Genomic DNA, 21,828 nt, shown 5'->3' on the forward strand with positions numbered 1-21,828 from the left:
ATATTACAAGCTCATTTTACACACTGCAAAATCTATAAACCTGTTTTTTGCTTTTACATTTGTTATTTTTTTCTTTTTATTTGTGGTGTAAACATGGGCTAAACCTATATTACACTACCGTGTGCCATTTCCCTGTGCATAGAAATGTCTCTTTATATTGTGTGCATACATCCCATTGGACAAGACATAGACATGTGGTGGTAGTTGTAAAGTTGTATAGTATAAGATTGATCTTGGGATTTCTACAGCTCAAAATAGCGTAACAACAACAATAATTATAATCATAATTATTCAGTTACTATTGGAAGAATTATAGTTCTTACCTTTTAATGAATCCTCTTTGTACAATAAAATTAAATGAAGAAATTGGCTTTATTTGGATTATTTTTATGTTGAATTACTGTATTTGCCTTTCTACATGCACACTGTATTATACACAATGGGGGAGATTTATCAAAACCTGTTCAGAGGAAAAGTTGCTGAGTTGCACATAGCAACCAATCACCTCGCTTCTTTCATTTTTAAAGAGACCTGTGAAAAATGAAAGAAGCCATCTGATTGGTTGCTATGGGCAACTCAGCAACTTTACCTCTGCACAGGTTTTGATAAATCTCCCCCATAGCGCCAACATACTCTACAGCGCTGTAGTTTGAGAACCAACAGGTAAAATGACTAGTAATGAAAACAAGTGAACGAAGAGGACATAAAGAAAAAGACACTAGCGTTAACACCAAGTGTCTATATATATATATATATATATATATATATATATATATATATATATATATGTACAGTGACCCCCCGACCTACGATGGCCCCGACATACGATCATTTCAACATACGATGGTCTCTCAGAGGCCATCGCATGTTGAAGGCAGCATCAGCATACGATGCTTTTGTATGTCGGGGCCATCGCATGAACGGCTATCCGGCAGCACAGACTGCTTCAGCTGCCACGGGATAGATGTTTATGGTGCCCCGTGTGGTCCGCTGACGATCACTTACCTGTCCTCGGGGCTCCGGCGCGTCCTCTTCGGGATTCCCTGCATCGTCGGCGCTCTCCATCGTCATCATCACGTTGCTGCGCACGTCGGCCCGTCATCCAATAGGAGCGGCGTGCGTAGCAACGTGATGGCGGTGACGGAGAGCGAGGATGCCGGGGAAGCAGAGTCCTTGCCGGAGCCCTAGGGGACACCCTAGGGACGTGCGACAGCGATGGAAGGCGACATCCAGGGCAGCGGTGATGGTCTGAAGCGGCGGGGACGTGTGAGTATAACCTCCAATACCAGTGGTCTTCAACCTGCGGACCTCCAGATGTTGCAAAACTACAACTCCAAGCATGCCCGGACAGCCGTTGGCTGTCCCGGCATGCTTTGAGTTGTAGTTTTGAAACATCTGGAGGTCCGCAGGTTGTAGACCACTGTCCTATACTTTACATTGCACGGATCCCTCAAAATACGATGGTTTCAACAAACGATGGTTCATTTGGAACGGATTACCATCGTATGTTGAGGGACCACTGTGTATATATATATATATTTTTATATATATATATATATATATATATATATATATATATAAAATATTTATTTACATACATATATAAAACCTTCAGTGTGTAAATAAATATATGCTGAATACAAGTTGTGTTAGTGATTTGTTAGAATGATTTAACCAGGTATTATAAGAAGAAATAGTAGTCTAATTTCTGTAGTCACTTGGTCGTCCATCTCCCCGTCTGGCATTGTGTTCAATATACACTAGGTGGCGCTGTCGCCTCATTCTAAGCTCGTTGTATGGATAAGCAGCAGCACCGTTGACCTCCAGCTCCTCCTCCTGGCGCTTCTTCCTGGTCACACTGGCAATGAGAGCAGCTCAGCAGGTCATGAAGGTGTTTGTAAGTAGAAGGCTGCCCCCAGAAGGGCAGAAGCTCCTAGCCCAGGCTGAGAAGTAAGTGACACTATTCGTAATGTTACGGACAAGTCCCCTCCCCCGTTCGTGTCACTATAATGTACCTGTGTAGTGTGGAGTAGTTGTGGCATAGATTGGGCATGAGGCGTGTGCCAGCCTGGGGGCACAAGCATATGACTCTAATATGCCTGCACGGCACCATTCACTTGACAACGTTATTATAACTACAGTATACATTAACCCTTAGAGAACACAGCAATTTTTTGTTATTTTCCTTCTTGCACTTTATTAACCATCACTCTTTCAAGGTTTCACCTACAGATCCATATGTTTTCTGCGCCACCAATTGTACTGACATCAATCAATGTACAACATTAAAAAAAATGTATCTAAATGCACCACATAATCAAAAAAAAAAAAAATGTGATGTTACAAATTTTGGGGCTTTATGTTTTCCTGCAGTGTGCTTTACTGTTGTTTTATGTATTCTGTAGGTCCATATTAGAGATGAGCGAACTTACAGTAAATTCGAAAATTCGATTCGTCACGAACTTCTCGGCTCGGCAGTTGATGACTTATCCTGCGTAAATGAGTTCAGCTTTCAGGTGCTCCCGTGGGCTGGAGACTCTCTCTCCTAAGACTGAATCCACCTTTTCCAGCAACTCATTTATGCAGGATAAGACATCAACTGCCGAGCCGAGAAGTTTGTGACGAATCGAATTTACTGTAAGTTCGCTCATCTCTAGTCCATATGATTACAACGGTACCAAATTAATATAGCTTTTGTTTTATTTTACTACTTTAAAAAAAAATTATAACTTTTTGTAGAATTTTTATTTTTTTTGTATGCTTAAAATTGTCCTCTTCTGACCCCTATAACAGTTTAATTTTTCCATATACAGGACTGTATGAAGGCTTATTTTGTGTGCCAAGATCTGTAGTTTTTATCTGTACCATTTTTTTGTTTTGATGGAACTTTTTAATCCCTTTTCCTATCTCGTATATGAATTGCCAAAACGTTATATTAGCGTGAACATTTCTGCATTTGGCCAAACCACATATGTTTGTTTACATTTTCTTATTTGGAAAGCGCGGCTATAAAGTAAGTCCAGGAGCTTCACTTGTTACATAGCAGGTGAGCTCTGGCTACTATCAGCGGCCGGTGATTCACCAATAATGGCAGACATCGGTGATCCTGCTAATGTCTGCCATTAACCCTATAGGTGCCATGATTAATGCCGATCATTGCATCTATAGTAATCAAAAGGTTTCAATAGGCTTATCGCACTCCCCCGTGCAATCGCTGGGGTCTGATAAGCTGTAATGGGCGCTGGAGGTCTCCTCACCCTTCTCTGGCATTCTGAATGGCCGAGCTTCTTGTGCAGTCTGGAGAGCTAGGCTGTACAAGAAGATCGCCGATAGCATTGATCAGTACATGATATGCAATAAAAGAACAAGAGGCGCTTCCTTGTGTGATATCCTCCAAAAGCTAATAGCAAATTGAATAGGTGAGCCAAAAACTGACTTACCTGGGGTGGCTGTGCTAATGCTGGCACAACATGTACAAAGGCATGAATACAAGGCTGCAGCTACCTCCTCCGACACGCTAGGCTGCGTTTTCCTTAAAGGGGTACTCTGGTGGAAAACTTTATTTTTTATTTTTTAAATCAACTGGTGCCAGAAAGTTAAACAGATTTGTAAATTACTTCTATTAAAAAATCTTAATCCTTCCAGTACTCATTAGCTGCTGAATACTACAGAGGACATTCTTTTCTTTTTGGAACAGAGCTCTCTGCTGACATCACAACCACAGTGCTCTCTGCTGACATCTCTGTCCATTGTAAGAACTGTCCAGAGTAGGAGAAAATCCCTATAGCAAACATATGCTGCTCTGGACAGTTCCTAAAATGGACAGAGATGTCAGCAGAGAGCACTGTGCTCGTGATGTCAGCAGAGAGCACTGCTCCAAAAAGAAAATAATTTTCCTATGTAGTATTCAGCAGCTGATAAGTACTGGAAGTAATAAAAGTAATTTACAAATCTGTTTAACTTTCTGGCACCAGTTGATTTAAAAAAAAGCTTTCCACCGGAGTGCCCCTTTAAAAATCCAAATCCACAATTGTACCACCAAGAAGAATTATGGAGAGCTGCCCACGACTTCTTGAATAATAGTATTTATTTAAAAAGGATTATAAAAACGTACAAGGCGTTTTGAAGCCGGTCCGGCTTCTTTCTCAAGCTGTTCCGGCTTCGAAACGCCTTGTACGTTTTTATAATCCTTTTAAATAAATACTATTCAAGAAGTCCTGGGCAGCTCTCCACAATCCTCCTTGGTGGTACGATTGTGGATTTTTACATTACTATATTACATAGTGCTAAACAGTACATGGCAATCTCATGATTTCTACTAAAAACAAGCCCTCATACAGGTTAGTAGATAGAAAAAAAAAAAATGATGTATCTTAGTCTCCGCCTCTCCCATAGAGATGAATGGAGGGGGCGTGTTTGCTTTAAAATGATACCTCCCAGTGTTTGCTTGGCATCAGAGGGTATTGGTGCAGCATATGTAATAACAGACTAGGGCTACTCTGGAACTTTGGTTGTACACAGAAAAGTGATGGGTCTTGTGACTACTACTGAACATCATGTACACTTGGATGTGGCAAACCTACCAATGTGACCCATACCAATGTCCTATTGGCCTGGTATGGTACTATGCTGGTATGGGGTGGTTGTGTGTTGGCAGATTGCACCACTTTCCTATACATTGGGCTACTGAAAAAATATATACTCTGCCATATACATTTTGTTTTTGCATTGTGACCGGAGTATGGCTATACAGTAGGAGAAACACAGTGTATACATAGCCTTACTACATTCTGGCATTTACAGTAGCTTTGGGGGAAAACTCTTTTTTTTTTTATCTAAATATGCTCAAACTGGGGGAAAAAATTATACTCCCCTTCCCCCACTTCCACAAGTTTGCCATTCCGATGGTGCCCAGTCCCACTGCTCAGCACCACTTCAATGGGTGAAGCAGGACATCACTGTGACCAGAGAACCAGAAAGTGCTGAGCCGCAGAACCAGGCAAGGACAGAATGGCAGCACCAGGTTTAAAAAAAATAAATAAATAAAATAAAATTTAAAAGGGTTATTCAGGAATAGAAAAACAGAGCTTATTTCTTCCAAAAACAGCAGAATCGACCGATACCGATAATCGGTCACCTTTCAGGCCGATAGCCGATAACTTATACCGATATTCCGGTATAAGTTATCGGCTATTTCAACAACCCCCCGGCGGGGCAGAAGCCGTTGCAGATCAATGATTTAAAGCAGGCGCTTTAAATCAATGAACTTCAGAGGCTTCTGCCGGGCCAGAGACCGCCGCCGCCACCCGCTTCTCTCCCCCTGCCTGTGCTGGGGTCCTGAGTCTAACCACCACAGTTGCCCCATAGGCTTCCCCCCCCCCCATCCTCTGCCCACATACCGCCGCCAGATCGCCTGCCCCCCATCCCCGGTGTTATAATTACCTGTTCCTGGGGTTCGCGATACTTCTGGCTCTGTCGGCGTCCTGCGCTGTCACTGTGCGCACTGACTGTGACGACGCGTTGGGGACATCATTTGTCATTACGCAGCGCAGGAGCCAGAAGTATCGCGCACCCCGGGAACAGGTAATTATAACACCAGGGATGGGGGAGGCGATGTGGCCAGAGGTTGTGGGGAGGCAATGGGGCAGCGGTGGCGGTGACGGTCATCTCTGGGCGGGGCATTATCGGCATGGTAATTGCCAATACCGATAATGTCCAAAATCGTGATCGGACGATAATATCTGCCAAACCGATAATCGGTCGATCCCTACTTTCAGATACCAGTATTATAACAACACATGTCCATAACTCTGCAGGTTACAGGGGTATTCCCATATCAAATATTTATGGCATATTCACAGTATATGCCATAAATATTTTTAGGACTTGCACTTATCTCTAAAATATGCAGCACGGCCAGAGGGGTGTGATATTGGAAATAGAACATGCAGCAGACTTCCAGGACATCATGTTACATAGCATTGGAATATACTGATAAATGCATTTGTGCCTATCTGAATGCCATAATTATCAGGTCCCCACCACTTTTTTTCTGATTCTTGTGAGTTGTCTGGGAATGACTTGTAGTAGCACATTGTGGTAACAAAGGGGAGATTTATCAAAACCTGTCCGGAGGAAAAAAGTTGCTGAGTTGCCCATAGCAACCAATCAGATCGCTTCTTTTATTTTTGAAAAGGCCTCTAAAAAATGAAAGAAGCGATCTGATTGGTTGCTATAGGTAACTCAGCAACTTTTCTTCTGCACATGTTTTGATAATTCCCCCCCCCCCCCCCCCCCAAAAGAGTATTTACTAACAGTGGTGACTTACTGCACCGTATTTATCAAACTACATATACAGTGGGGCAAAAAAGTAATTAGCCACCAATTGTGCAAGTTCTCCCACTTAAAAAGATGAGAGGCCTGTAATTTTCATCATAGGTATACGTCAATAGTGAGAGACATAATGAGAAAGAAAATCCATAAAATCACATTGTCTTATTTTTTTTAAAGAATTTATTTGCAAATCATGGTGGAAAATAAGTATTTGGTCACCTACAAACAAGCAAGATCTATGGCTCTCACAGACCTGTAACTTCTTTAAGAGTCTCCTCTGTCCTCCACTTGTTACCTGTATTAATGGCACCTGTTTGAACTTATCAGTATAAAAGACACCTGTCCACAACCTGAAACAGTCACACTCCAAACTCCACTATGTCCAAGACCAAAGAGCTGTCAAAGGACATGAGAAACAAAATTGTAGACCTGTACCAGCTTGGGAATAGGCAGGCAGCTTGGTGTGAAGAAATCAACTGTGGGAGCAATTATTAGAAAATGGAAGACATACAAGTCCACTGATAATCTTCCTCCATCTGGGGCTCCACGCAAGATCTCACCCCGTGGTGTCAAAATGATCACAAGAAAGGTGAGAAAAAATCCCAGAACCACACGGGGGGACCTAGGGAATGACCTGCAGAGAGCTGGGACCTAAGTAACAAAGGCTACCATCACTGCGCCACCAGGGACTCAAATCATGCAGTGCTAGATGTGTCCCCCTGCTTACACCAGTACATGTCTGGGCCCATCTTTAGTTTGCTAGAGAGCATTTGGATGATCCAGAAGAGTATTGGAAGAATGTCATATGTTCAGATGAAACCAAAGTAGAACTTTTTGGTAAAAACTCAACTTGTCGTGTTTGGAGGAGAAAGAATGCGGAGTTGCATCGTAAGAACACCATACCTACTGTGAAGCATGGGGGGTGGAAACATCATGCTTTGGGTCTGTTTTTCTGCTTAGGGACCAGGACGACTGATCCGTGGAAAAGAAAGAATGAATGAGGCCATGTATTGTGCGATTTTTGAGTGAAAACCTCATTCCATCAGCAAGGGCATTGAAGATGAAATGTGGCTGGGTCTTTCAGCATGACAATGATCCCAAACACACTGCCTGGGCAACGAAGGAGTGGCTTCGTAAGAAGCATTTCAAGGTCCTGGAGTGGCCTAGCCAGTCTCCAGATCTCAACCCCATAGAAAACCTTTGGAGGGAGTTGAAAGTCTGTGTTGCCCAGCGACAGCCCCAAAACATCACTGCTCTAGAGGAGATCTGCATGGAGGAATGGGCCAAAATACCAGAAACAGTGTGTGAAAACCTTGTGAAGACTTACAGAAAACGTTTGACCTCTGTCATTGCCAAGAAAGGGTATATAACAAAGTATTGAGATGAAGTTTTGTTATTGACAAAATACTTATTTTCCACCATAATTTGCAAATAAGTTCTTTAAAAATCAGACAATGAGATTTTATGGATTTTTTTTTCTCATTCTGTCTCTTATAGTTGAGGTATACCTATGATGAAAATTACAGGCCTCTCTCATCTTTTTAAGTGGGAGAACTTGCACAATTGGTGGCTGACTAAATAAGTTTTTGCCCCACTGTATCATGTTGGTGAATACAGCGCTTGATACACTAAGGTTACATTGTGGTGGATCACTTGCTGGTACACCAGTATTAATAAATATACCGATATCTAATCTATATCTGATAACGTCTGATGTTAAAGTGGACCTGTCAGCAGAAAAACATCTAATTATACAAATGGATGCCTAAATAAGACTTCGAGGAAATATAATACTGAATAGTCTTTGACCCTGTTTATTGCAATACTATTTAATTAGTTTAACATTAAGGCTTAGAAATATCTTATCCAGGTCTAGGAGCTAGAAATGGAGGGAGCAAACTAAGACATGCTAAAGAGCTTGCACACCTCAGCAGTAATGCAGTGTGTTTCCATCGACATTAAGGGTCTGTTCACACGAATAGTATCCTGTGCATATTTGATGCTGCAGATTTGATTCTCTGTTCAGTCATTTAGTTTACATTGAAATCTATAACATAAAATCTGCAACTTCAAATTCTGCGCTATATGTGTGAATAGACCCAAAGTTTCCCTTCAGTTTTTTTTTTTTCACCAGTAAGTATGCCAGAAAAACTGCCACAGCTTTTTTCTGTGTTTTGGTGTGTTTTGTGGCATTTGGAAATACAGTTCTTCACTGCTTACATGGTATCGCTCATGGGCCGGATGCAGAATGCCCCGGCCACGGGGTTTAAGGAGTGATGCATAAAATCACTACTGCACCCATGTATACTATACATGAGCTAGGAATACCATCTCTATACTGATTGGACTCCCTGCTCATACTGGATAGGAGATATACATTGTATCCCTCCTGCCCAGCAACAAAATACAGTAAAAGCAGTGATCTGTTGAGATCGCTGCTTCTACTATAAGCACTTGCTGGCTCAGTGAGGAAAGTGTTAACTAGTACTGCAGAGCAGTGCTGGTTAACCCTTTGGAGTTATACAGTATATCAAGCTATGGATGGCTGTTTATACTGGATACCGCCCAAAGTATTGACCAACGCTGCTTAGCAGTGTGATTTAACTCTTTGCTTGCTGGGCTGGCACATAGTGCACAGCAAGGGGTTAATCGAACCAGTGAGAGATATGACTTACATCTTACTGCTCAGCATCAGCTGTGCTTGAGGCTGTATTTGAGTCCCGATCTCTGCAGGGACAGCTTCTGCACTGGAAGTTGTATGGCTGCGGAGGGAAGTAGTGATGCTATGCATCACAACTTCCCCACAAGGATGCTAAAAATATGGCCTCAGTGGCCCTGATATACCATTGTAAACCCAACCTGTTTTGTCGGGTTGTGAGCCAAAATGTGTCACATTGGGCCACAAATTGTCTGTGACAGAATTTGTGCCAAAAAAAAGGGCAACTCTCCCAAAAGGGGCGAGGCTGGCAGGAATTGGGGGCGTGTTTCCGACATTTTCAAAAAAACATCCACTAAAACACCCCACATAGTAAACCAAAGCAGCAAATGCAATGTAACTATGTTATGGGAACCCAGCCTTTTTTGAGAGCATATGACTCTGACACCTGTAGAGGATTTATTCAGGCCTACCATATGCCTTTGTTCACACACTGCAGTTATTGTTTTTCACACATTTCCATGATTTTAAAACCTGAGGCAAAAAACACTGTACAACCAGCCTAAAAGATGTGAACACAGCCTTAAAGGGGTTCTCCGGTGCCCACACATCTTATCCCCTATCCAAAGGATAGGGGATAAGATGCATGATCGCGGGAGTCCCCCCGCTGGGGACGCCCGTGATCATGCACGCGGCACCCCGTTTGTAATCAGTCCCCGGAGCGTGTTCGCTCCGGGTCTGATTACGGGCGACCACCGGGCCGGCGGCATGTGACGTCACGCTCCGCCCCTCAATGCAAGCCTACGGGAGGGGGCGTGATGGCCCTTTTAAAAGAGTTGTCTAGGATTAGAAAACAGCTGCTTTCTGTAAAAACAGCACCACCCCTGTCCACAGGTTGTGTTTGGTATTGCAGCTTAGCTCCATTGAAGTGAATAGGACTGAGCTGAACATGTGGTCAAGAGTGGTGGTGTTTTTGCATAAAAGAAGCAACATTTTTATGAGTCTGAACAACCCCTTATATGGGCACTGCCAAATATACACTGTCAACATTTTATATGTTGTACATCTTGGCAAAACATTAACCTTTCTAATATACTTCATAAGAAAATTTTATTTCCTTTTTATAGAAATCGTGGCTTATAAAATCATGGCTTTGTCCAAGCTGAAGCACAGTCATGGACAAAGTCCAGTAAGTGAGGGTGGGCTAGCACTATTCTGTCTGATAGGACAGGCGAGAGCACAGAGGAGTCCTGTCAGACAGGCGAGAGCACAGAGGAGTCCTGTCAGACAGGCGAGAGCACAGAGGAGTCCTGTCAGACAGGCGAGAGCACAGAGGAGTCCTGTCAGACAGGCGAGAGCACAGAGGAGTCCTGTCAGACAGGCGAGAGCACAGAGGAGTCCTGTCAGACAGGCGAGAGCACAGAGGAGTCCTGTCAGACAGGCGAGAGCACAGAGGAGTCCTGTCAGACAGGCGAGAGCACAGAGGAGTCCTGTCAGACAGGCGAGAGCACAGAGGAGTCCTGTCAGACAGGCGAGAGCACAGAGGAGTCCTGTCAGACAGGCGAGAGCACAGAGGAGTCCTGTCAGACAGGCGAGAGCACAGAGGAGTCCTGTCAGACAGGCGAGAGCACAGAGGAGTCCTGTCAGACAGGCGAGAGCACAGAGGAGTCCTTTCAGACAGGCGAGAGCACAGAGGAGTCCTGTCAGACAGGCGAGAGCACAGAGGAGTCCTGTCAGACAGGCGAGAGCACAGAGGAGTCCTGTCAGACAGGCGAGAGCACAGAGGAGTCCTGTCAGACAGGCGAGAGCACAGAGGAGTCCTGTCAGACAGGCGAGAGCACAGAGGAGTCCTGTCAGACAGGCGAGAGCACAGAGGAGTCCTGTCAGACAGGCGAGAGCACAGAGGAGTCCTGTCAGACAGGCGAGAGCACAGAGGAGTCCTGTCAGACAGGCGAGAGCACAGAGGAGTCCTGTCAGACAGGCGAGAGCACAGAGGAGTCCTGTCAGACAGGCGAGAGCACAGAGGAGTCCTGTCAGACAGGCGAGAGCACAGAGGAGTCCTGTCAGACAGGCGAGAGCACAGAGGAGTGCTAGCCCACCCTCACTTACTGGGCTTTTCCATGCCTGTTCTTCAGCTTGGACAAAGCCATCATTTTATAAGCCATGATTTCCATATAAAGGAAATAAAATGTTCCTATGAAGTATATTAGAAAGGTTAATGTTTTGCCAAGATGTACAACATATAAAAAGTTTTGAATCTGACAGTGCCCATTTATAAGATTGTTAGGTGGCCAAGGACATGAAATTACTTTTCAGCGGACCGTTGTTCAGTTTTTATTGGCAAATAATATGTTGAATTGAAGATCAGCAGATGTTATACACCTTGGAGTCTGCTTATCTATAGGGTACACCATGGGATTGGACAAATAGGTTGGATGCGGTTTGCTTAATACTTCTACCAATTCAAGTCATCAAGGGACTTTCTGCATAGGTATTAGATTTCTGTGTTACCTAAACTAATTCAATGTTTCACCTGGAGACCTGAAACCTATTTATCTTCTAGCTGTACTGTCCAGCAGTGGGATTCAGATGATCCTGTGCCAAGGGCCGAACTCTTGAAAGGAGTTGCTGGGGCACATGCCCTTCTTTGCCTCTTGTCAGATAAGATCGATAAAGAAGTCTTGGACACTGCGGGTAAGTTTGATTGTCATTTGCCGAAATGAAGGATACATTTTAAAGGATGATACTGTTAACAGGCTGTTGGTAGTGTTGCAAGGGGCCTGACAGTGACTACCCTGTTATGTTGATGACACAGCAATAATGTGATTCAGTTTGATGGAACACTTTACTCAGATGAAGTACTTAAAGGGGTAGTCCAGTGGTGAAAAACTTATCCCCTATCCTAAGGATAGGGGATAAGTTTGAGATCGCGGGGGGTCCGACCGCTGGGGCCCCCTGCGATCTCTCTGTACGGGGCCCCGGCTCTCCGCCGAGATAGCGGGTGTCGACCCCCGCACGAGGCGGCGGCCGACACGCCCCCTCAATACATCTCTATGGCAGAGCCGGAGATTGCCGAAGGCAGCGCTTCGGCTCTGCCATAGAGTTGTATTGAGGGGGCGTGTCGGCCGCCGCCTCGTGCGGAGGTCGACACGCCCCCTTCCCGCGGGCTGTCGGGGCTCCGTACAGGAGATCGCAGGGGGCCCTAGCGGTCGGACCCCCCGCGATCTGCAACTTATCCCCTATCCTTAGGATAGGGTATAAGTTGCTCACCACTGAATCACCACTGGACTACTCCTTTAAAGGAATATTTCGGTGGGGGAAAAAAAATTATATCAACTGGCTCCAGAAAGTTAAACAGATTTGTAAATTACTTATATTAAAAAAAATCTTAATTCTTCCAGTACTTATCAGCTGCTGTGTGCTACAGAGGAAGTTGTGTAGTTCTTTTCTCTCTGACCACAGTGCTCTCTGCTGACACCTCTTTCCATGTCAGGAACTGTCCAGAGTAGGAGCAAATCCCCATTGCAAACCTCTCCTGCTCTGGACAGTTCCTGACATGAACAGAGTTGTCAGCAGAGAGCACTGTGGTCAGACTGAAAAGAACTACACAGCTTCCTCTGGAGCATACAGCAGCTGGAAAATACTGGAAGGATTAACATTTGTTTAATAGAAGTAATTTACAAGTTTACAAGTCTGTTTAACTTTAAAAAATGTTTTTTTTTTTTTTTTTTTTTTTTTTAAAGCTTGGCAGTTAATAAAAACATCTATACAGGTTCACAATGCTCTGCAGTTCTCACTGAGAGGCATGCAATTGAATAACTGAAACTAGCATTCTTTGTGGCAAAGTCTCTATGACGCAGTTTCTGCTCAAAAAGAGGACCCTGCTTCACATGCAAACACTGCGCTCTCACTTACTCAGATGTAACACTACTGCTCCAGAAGTCTCCTGGCCTTAGTTCTCTCTTTATCTGCACTCCCTGTGCTCGCTGTAAATCAGACCTCTCTGTCGCTTATGGGAATTGTGCAACACATTTTTCCACAGCCTAAACAATATGGCCGGCATTTATCATTGTAAGTGAAGCATTTTTCTACACCTTTTTTGTGTGTGCTGGTAATGTGTAGGAGAACCAGATTTATTAAATGGTCACAGAGCGTCTGATAACTTTTATGCAGGTCACATTTTCTGAAATTTCACTCTTCACATAAACCAAAAAGCTAAGTCTGGGCTGGTGTAGTTTTAGAGACTTTTCACAAAAAGGCGCAGTTCAAAAAACCCTTCCATATCATGTGTATTGCCAAAATCAGTGGATTGCAACTCAAAATCAGCAGAAATGTGTAAACAAAAAGGGGCAAAAAAAGTGCAAATAAACCCTGCTTGAGCCTTTTTTGCTCCTTTTCTAGACACAAAAAACAGTCTGAAGACAATGATGAATGTTGGCCTATAGGTCTCTGCAGCCACAGCTTCAGACACTTCATCTGTGACTGGCCATGAAATACTTGCCAGTCTCACACCATTTTGCTTGCCACTTTCAAACCAGGCTTATTTCACACCACTCTGCCAGTGTTGGCTCATCACCCACAGACCAAGAACACTGACATCTCTGTGAGCAAAAGAAAGTCCAGCATTCATTCCAACATGTTATGTATATTCCAACATAGCACAAAAGTTCTGCAATGTTTCGACTTGTTTGTGGTGCAGGCCACCTGTTTGGAAAAATCTCTTTTAGCAAGTCAAAGCTTACACTTTCCCACCATAGCAGGAAACCCATCTATTTTATGCAAGCATGGGAACTCGCCAACCCATCTAAGGAATGGTCACATAGCATCATGCACACAACCACAGTCCCCATGCTAGACCCTGTTAACTACTCATGGCCACAGGGCATCCAGGAGTAAACCTACCAGGCTGCCATCTTACTATACCGCACCAGTACCACTACAAATTACAGTAACATATTTACACAATACAAAAAGTACAGTGCACAGCATAACCATGTCTGCTATGTCTCCCATAAATAATGGCATAATATAGTTTACATCAAACCTAGATGTTTGTAAGGAGGGCACCTGAAAGTCCCAATAGGTTTTACTCTTCATTACCTCATTTCACACTTCATGAAAGCATGGTTCATAGTCTTATTAAATAACATCAAACCATACCAAAAGCCAAGGGGTGCAGAGTGGCATCAAGAGACTATGGCCCAGATTTATCAAAGAATGTCTATGGTAGAGCTATTTTCCCTCCCTCATTTATTTTCCCTCGTTTATTTTCCCTTCCTCATTTAGCTTAATATCAGGGATATGCACAGTTTACCTTGCAATGCTATAGACATTGTATGATTTGTAGCAATGTATCTTTCAATCATTTGGGAAATTTACTAAAACTAGGATAAAAAAAAGACCGAATATGGGACATCAAAACCTATAAGCATCACCTCTTAGTTCAGTGTGGGTCAAGCTATTCATACTACACACCATCTATTCTAATATAATTGGCTGTGCATATTTCACCATGGTTGACCCTGAACTTTGACATCTATATATCTTTAACGGGGTTGTCCCATAGATTAAAAGTTATCCCGTATGCACAAAACAGGTTAACTAACTGATGGGTGGGTTCCATCTGCTGTGACGGTAGCGGTCATGAAAACAGATGTAAATTCTCCCCCGAGTGAAATGGAGCTGCAGTGCTATGTTGCCTGCTTTCATAGCTAAGAACTCACGATCACAGAGGGTCTCAGGAGTGAGACCCAGTGCGATCAACAACTTTTGTAGTGTCCGATCAACATTTCATAAGTTGTTTTTAATAACAGCAATGCTTTAAGTATTAATATTTAGTGTACAGACAATTTTTCCAAATTTAAAAAAAATTCAAAAACATGCTAAATATTTTTTATATCCTAATTCTATTCTGTTTCAATTTATAGGACCAAACCTTAAGGTTATCAGTACATTGTCTGTTGGTTTTGACCACCTAGCAATAGAGGAAATTAAAAAGCGGTATGTACCTTAGTGCAGATGTCTTCACATTACATGTACACTATGTGTTTCATTAATACCCCTTGGTAATGGATTGTCTTTTTTTGTGTGTGATTATGCTGAGATTAATAGGATTTGTGTCTGTTACAGAGGAATCAGAGTGGGTTATACTCCAGATGTTCTAACTGAGGCCACTGCAGAACTGAGCGTAGCTTTACTGCTAGCCACTTGCCGGCGCCTGCCAGAAGCTATACAAGAAGTTAAAAGGTAAGCCATTTATAACATGTGACAAACATGGCTTTTTGAAGTTGTGACTAGTTTACAGAACTGTTTGTGTTTTACTATTTACCAGTCTATTCCAATAGGCTATATCCATACTTCATTCTGTGGGTAACGTCACATTCCCAGTACATACACTAAATGTGTTCCATAGAACCTATGCAGGAGACTTATCAACACCTGTCCAGTGGAAAAGTTGCTGAGTTGCCCATAGCAACCAATCAGATACCTTCTTTCATTTTTAAAGAGGCCTGTGAAAAATGAAAGACTCAAACTGGTTGCTATGGGCAACTCAGCAATTTTTCCTCTGGACAGATTTTTATAAATATCCCCCTATGTGCCCAGTGGATGCCAAAAAAAGAGCCTGTTTTGCATTTATCAGACCTGTATTCACTAGTATCCCTTATTATTCAGCTCGTTTTCCTAAACTGTTTGGTCATGTTTACACTCACAGTAAAATTAGCAGTTTCCAATAGGTCAAAAGCAAAAAAACACCTGTTTTGTCAGCCGTTTACGGCTCCAAAAACAGCCAGTTTTCTGAGCATGGCCGCAAACAGCAAAATAAAAAAGTTTGGGTTTACAGGGAGTTTTCCGCTGCAAGTGGAGGAATATTTGCAGTGGAAAAGCTGCAGAGATTTTGCTGAGGAACATTTGCTTTGGCTCAAACTTGCAGCAGGAAACTCGCTGTAAACCTGGCTATATGAACGTACCCTAAGGCTTATTTTGTCTGTAAAACAAGCTTAGTAGTTCTGAGCCTGAAATTACATTTAAAATACACTGTGTGAACATAGCCTTAGGCACCAGCATCCAGATAACATAGCAATAGCAATGTATACTCTTGTGTGCACCATTGATAAAACATGTATAGTAATGCAGCTGTGCCATTATCATATGGCCAGGGCAAATTTTTATCCTTTGGCAGTTATCAATGAATCTTGAAAATACCAAGGTATTAATACAGTATTAAGTATATAGGAAACATTTAACCTTTATTTGATAAACCTGTAATATGCCTTTTAATTATAGTTTTGCTTCTTCTTTAAAGTGGAGGATGGAAATCATGGTCACCAATGTGGATGTGTGGCTATGGACTATCTAACAGCACAGTCGGCATCATTGGTTTAGGCCGAATAGGTAAATCCTTTAGATGTGTGTTACAAAAAGACTACTAGTGTTTTTATACTCTGCATCTTAGCTGAATATAAATGTATGTACGTATATGTTTTTGTTGCAAGTTTAGGGTACGTTATTGTACTATTCATAGATGCCTTATTGCATTGAGGGCCGTTTCTTCCTGATATACACACAATTCAGCCTTACACGTCAGATGTAGAAGTCTTTCTGGTTTTCAACCTCCGCAGGAATGGCTATTGCCCAACGACTGAAACCCTTTGGAGTGAAAAAGTTCTTGTACACAGGACGTCAACCTCGACCTGAGTATGCTGCCGAAGTAAATGCTGAATATGGTAATTTTCATGAGAAGACTTTCTTCTCTCTGTCAGACACTTGTTGTTTTTCATCTTTGCTATACGTATGCTTGAAAAATAGCAATGTCCTTTTTTTTTTTTTTTTTTGCATATTTTTAGTGTCTCGGGAAAAGCTTACGGAGGATTCAGATTTTGTGGTTGTTTCTTGCTCTTTAACTCCTGAGACGGAGGGGATGTGTAACAAGGATTTCTTTAGCAGGATGAAGAAAACATCAGTTTTTATTAACATTAGTCGGTAAGTTAGTATAATAAACTGTTCAGCCTATATTGAAATACTAAAAAAAAATTGGTTCATTGGGAACACTTATAGTAACAGCATTCTGTGTTCCTTTCTTCAATAGTCTACTCTTTGCTTAGGGGGTTGAAAGGAGGTACCTTAAATGTGCACTTTAACTTCAAAAGACTTTTAATTGGTCATGGTCTTAGTGTTGAGACCTTCATCAGTTGCTAGATATAGCCAGGAGAAGTGAGCAATCCTGTTCTTTCCCAGCTCTGTCTGCACAACCTAGATAGACTTCTATAGAAAGTCTACAAGACCATCCACAAATGAGAAGGAAGAAGCAGCGCTCAGTTACATGCTTCGATCTCTTCATCTTAGCTATTGGTGGGGGTCTGATTAATGCTTTTGACATGTCTCTATGTCATATCAAAGAGTTGTTAATGCCATCCTACTCCTTACAGTGTTAAACAAGGGGTTAACATATTTGTTCAAAGTGTTGCAGACAAAAATTTAAGGTATTGTATGTAGCAAACAAGATTTCAGCAAGGAAAAACTGGTTATAACTGCACTTTTTGTCTGAACCAGTTTGTTCATTAAAGGAGAACTGTAATACCTCGAAGTTTTAATGCATAACTTCAAGATACATTTGCATGTAGTGATCATCTGATATCCTGATGTCCCGTATATTAAGTTATCCCATATGCAAAACACAGGATAACTAGCCAATGAGTAGGTTCCAACTGCTGTGACCCTAGGGGTCACGAGAACAGATGTAAATTGTGTGAATGCAGTGCACATTCTAAGCCACCACTCCATTTAAATCATGTAATCTCTAAAGCTAGCAGTATAGATAAAACAGTAAATTGTTGTTGAAGTATACCACATAGGTTGTCCATACTACATGCACATAATTATCAGTGCAGCAGCACCAATTACATGGGTCCAGAAGGCACTGAGTAAAGGGTTTGTTATAGTGAGGGGCAGTATAAATTAAATTTGAATTTAGATAAACCAACTGCAAATATATGCACTGTTACCATCAGAGTAGTACTGTATTACTTACGAACTGATCTCCTGGTCTGAAAATTGCGCAGGTGAGCAGTTCAGTGTCATTGACCAGCCTTCTTATTGGTCATAAGCCCCTACAGATTGCTGCTACTTCACCAGTCAATGATGACCGGAAAGGTCTGCATGTTTCTAGCGACAGACGCGCCTTCTGCACTGAGAATCTGTTCAAGAATTTGTCAAGGTGGACATTCTCATTGGGAACATATCCTAAGTCTGGCTAGAGGGGAGGAGTTTAAAAAAGTATATTCATTTTTGCAGCTGGTGTCACCTGGATAAGGCCCCACCCTAGGCTTTGGTCCTCCAGTGCCTAGTGGAAAATATGGCCCTGAGTGAGGCTGATAATCTGTCTCATCTCGGCTTCTTTGCACAGAACGGAAAATGATTTGATCAGTGCAGGAGGTGGGAGAGTAGGAGAGTTGTCGGAGAAATAGGCATCCTAATGTATATAACAAAGTTTCTGGATTTATGGGGAAACAAAATTAAAATGCTGGTTATTCTTTAGAGACTGTCACAAGGTTTATGCTGCCTTATTTGGGAACAGCACAAACTAGTGACAGAGAAGCAGATGTAATGCAGCTGTTCCTCTGACATATTTGTAGATATTGAAGACACCGAGGGCAGGATAGTTGTCACTCTCTGCTCCCCTCAGCCAGTGACTGCCTATGGCTAAGTTTCCACTTGGTTTTTTTTCTGGCGTTTTTTGGGATATCTACCACTGCAGTTTTTGAGCCAAAGTCAGAAATGGATCCATAAGGGAGGAGAAGTATAAGTCCCTCCTTTTATATTTCCTATTCCTTTTGAATACACTTCTGGCTTTGGCTCAAAAACTGCAGTGGCAGTATTCCAAAAACTGCCAGAAAATAAATATACAACTGCAATGATATATATATATATATATATATATATATATATATATATATATATATATATATCATTGCAGTTGGCTTCTGCAGCCCTCAGAAAGGGCAGTGTAAATCTAGTGATGGATTCCCTTTATGTTTGCCTAATTCTGGGAATGTAACTCCATGTGCATTTTATAATCTTACCAAACCAGTGTTTTTTATTTTTTATTTATTTATATATTTATTTTTTTAGAGGTTCTGCTGTAAACCAAGAAGACTTGTACCAGGCTCTGATCAATGGGCAAATTGGAGCTGCGGGTTTAGATGTGACAACTCCTGAACCATTGCCAACAAACCACCCTCTCCTCAGCCTCAAGAACTGTGGTAATTTTCTTACATCTTTTTGACACCTTAAGGACCAAGGGTGTACCGGTACACCCTTGGTCTTCGGTGCCTAATGACTGAGGGCATACCTGTATGCCCTGGTCCCGTTACCGGTGTTTAAAGTGTGCTCATGTGCTGAGAACACTTCAAAACTGGTGGGTCCTGACTGCTATGTGCAGCCAGGACCCACAGTTAATGCTGGGCATTAACCCTTTAGACACGGCAATCAAAGTTGATCTGGGCATCTTAAATTGGAGGGGGGGTAGCGATCCCAGCAGCTCAGCAGAGCTGATTGAGACTATTGCAGTAAAATCGATGGTGTGGACGGCTTATCTGCCTCCTTGCCGTCCGGTTGGTCCTCTGATGTTCCAGGAAGCTTTAGCAGGCTGGAGCAGCAGAGCACTGTTAACACTGATCAGTGCTATGCTATGGCATAGTATTGAACAGTGTATGCAATCGAAAAGTTGCATGTTATGGGGGGAAAAAAATTAAGTGCATTAACCCCTTCCTAATAAAAGTTTGAATCCCCCCCCCCCCACCACCATTTTCTAAATAAAATAATGTAATAAAAAATATAATGTGGTACTCCCGTGTGCGTAAATGTCTGAACTACTAAAATATAAGGTTAGTTAAACTGGACGGTTGCTGGCGTATACGTAAAAAATACCAAAGTCCAAAATTGCGAATTTTTGGTCACATCATATACCATAAAAAAAGCAATAAAAAATTCCCATCAAAATAAAAATGTTACCGATAAAAAGTACACATCACGGCACCAAAAACTTGCCCTCATACAGCCCCGTATGCGGTAAAACAAAAACTTAAAGGGGTCAGAAGATGACAATTTTAAACATAATTTTCGTGCATTTAGTGAAGTAGTAAAAAAAAAAACTACATAAATTGGGTATCCTTGTAACTGTATGGACCTACAGAATAAAGATAGTGTCTTTTTTTCTGAAAAATGCACTGCATAGAAACGGAAGGCCTAAAAAGTAGCAAAATGGCTTTTTTTTTTCACCCCACAAATGCGTTTTTGTTTAGCTGCAGATTGTTATAAAATAAATGATGTCATTACAAAGTACAATAATTGACACACAAAACATTTTTTGCGCTGTGATCTGTAGTTTTTATTGTTTCATTTTTTGTTTTGATTGGACTTTTTGATCGCTTTTTATTTATGGTATATGAAGTGAGCAAAAATTGACAATTTTGGACTTTAGTATTTATTTATTTTTTTTACGTGTACACCATCGACCGTGCGGTTTAGCAAACTTTTATATTTTAATAGTACGGACATTTACGTACGCGGCGGTACCACATATGATTATTTTTATTATGTTATTTTATTTAAAAAATGGGAAATGGGGGTGATTCAAACTTTTATTAGGGGAGGGGCTTATTCACATTTAATTTATTATTTAATTTTTTTAAACTTAACTTTTTTTTGTCCCCACAGGGGGCTATAATATGCAATCTTTTGATTGCATACATTGCTCAATGCTATAGCATAGATCAGTGTTATCAGTGCTCTGCTGCTCCAGCCTGCATGGCAGGCTTGGAGCAATAGAACACCAATCGGACGGCGAGGAGGCAGGTAAGGGCCCTCTTGCCGTCCCCTTAGCTGATTGGGACATTGCGATTGTCGCGATAGTCCCGATCAGCTCCGCTGAGCTGACGGGATGCTTACAGTTTCATTTTAGATGCCGCAATCAACTTTGATCAAGGCGTCTAAAGGGTTAATGCCGGGCTTCAGCCCTAATGGTGATGCCCGGCATTAACTTTGGGTCCTGGCTGTTGATTGCAATCGGGACCCACCGAGTTGAAAGCGTTCTCCACTTGTGAGAACACTTTAAATGCTGGTAACGTCCTTAAGGACTCGGAAACAGAGGCATACCTGTACTCCCTGCGTCCCTAAGTGGTTAAGGGGTTAAATATGTTGCATTAAATAATAGTTTTGTTTGTTGTATTGCTTATACTTAGACCAGTTTATAGTAAGTAATATAGAAGGTATTAACATTTTATTTCTAGATTGTGATAGGTAGATGCAATGTCCTATTCGCTATTGGGACACGTTTTGTGTCATTGCGCAAAGATCAGGTTGTGAAGATGAAGCAAAAAGAATATGTTGTTAAGAACAGCACTAAAGTGAAAGGGTATGTTCACATGATGTGAATCCGGTGCAGATCTTCTGCAACAGATTTTAAATCCATAGATTATTTTTTCTCCTTCAGTGCAGACACAAAGATTTTCTGCAACTGATCCACATCAGTGAAAATACCTCAAGACTGTGACATCTGAAATGATCCAAAAGTCTTTAAAGATTTATTTTTCTGCTTAGTTATTTTACCCCATATTGGAAGCGCCACCTACAGTACACGGAACACGATGGGTATACTTGCAGTAAATAATCTACTAAAAGGCTTGGTGGGGGAGGAGATGCCAAGTGAACTTAAGATCTGAACATACGACTTGAATAAACTACAGACAACTACATTGTAAAGAGACAGCGACCAACTGGATGCACCATGTTTATTTAGTTACTATCTGTATCTTTATTAAACATGTTCAATAACTAATCTG

At 41.9% G+C, this 21,828-nt stretch overlaps 1 protein-coding gene across 1 annotated transcript; it reads left to right on the forward strand.

Moving 5' to 3' along the window:
- The first annotated feature begins 535 nt into the window (after positions 1-535).
- Positions 536-21,824, forward strand: GRHPR (glyoxylate and hydroxypyruvate reductase). The gene is made up of 10 exons (XM_056518303.1): positions 536-663; positions 1,765-1,950; positions 11,553-11,683; positions 14,917-14,989; positions 15,119-15,235; positions 16,293-16,381; positions 16,609-16,713; positions 16,834-16,969; positions 19,118-19,248; positions 21,587-21,824. The coding sequence occupies exons 2-10, from the start codon at positions 1,865-1,867 to the stop codon at positions 21,706-21,708; spliced, it is 990 nt and encodes a 329-aa protein (XP_056374278.1). The 5' UTR covers positions 536-663; positions 1,765-1,864; the 3' UTR covers positions 21,709-21,824.
- Positions 21,825-21,828: the final 4 nt, after the last annotated feature.

This window comes from Hyla sarda, chromosome 1, assembly GCF_029499605.1.
Source record: "Hyla sarda isolate aHylSar1 chromosome 1, aHylSar1.hap1, whole genome shotgun sequence".
NCBI classification, from domain to species: domain Eukaryota; kingdom Metazoa; phylum Chordata; class Amphibia; order Anura; family Hylidae; genus Hyla; species Hyla sarda.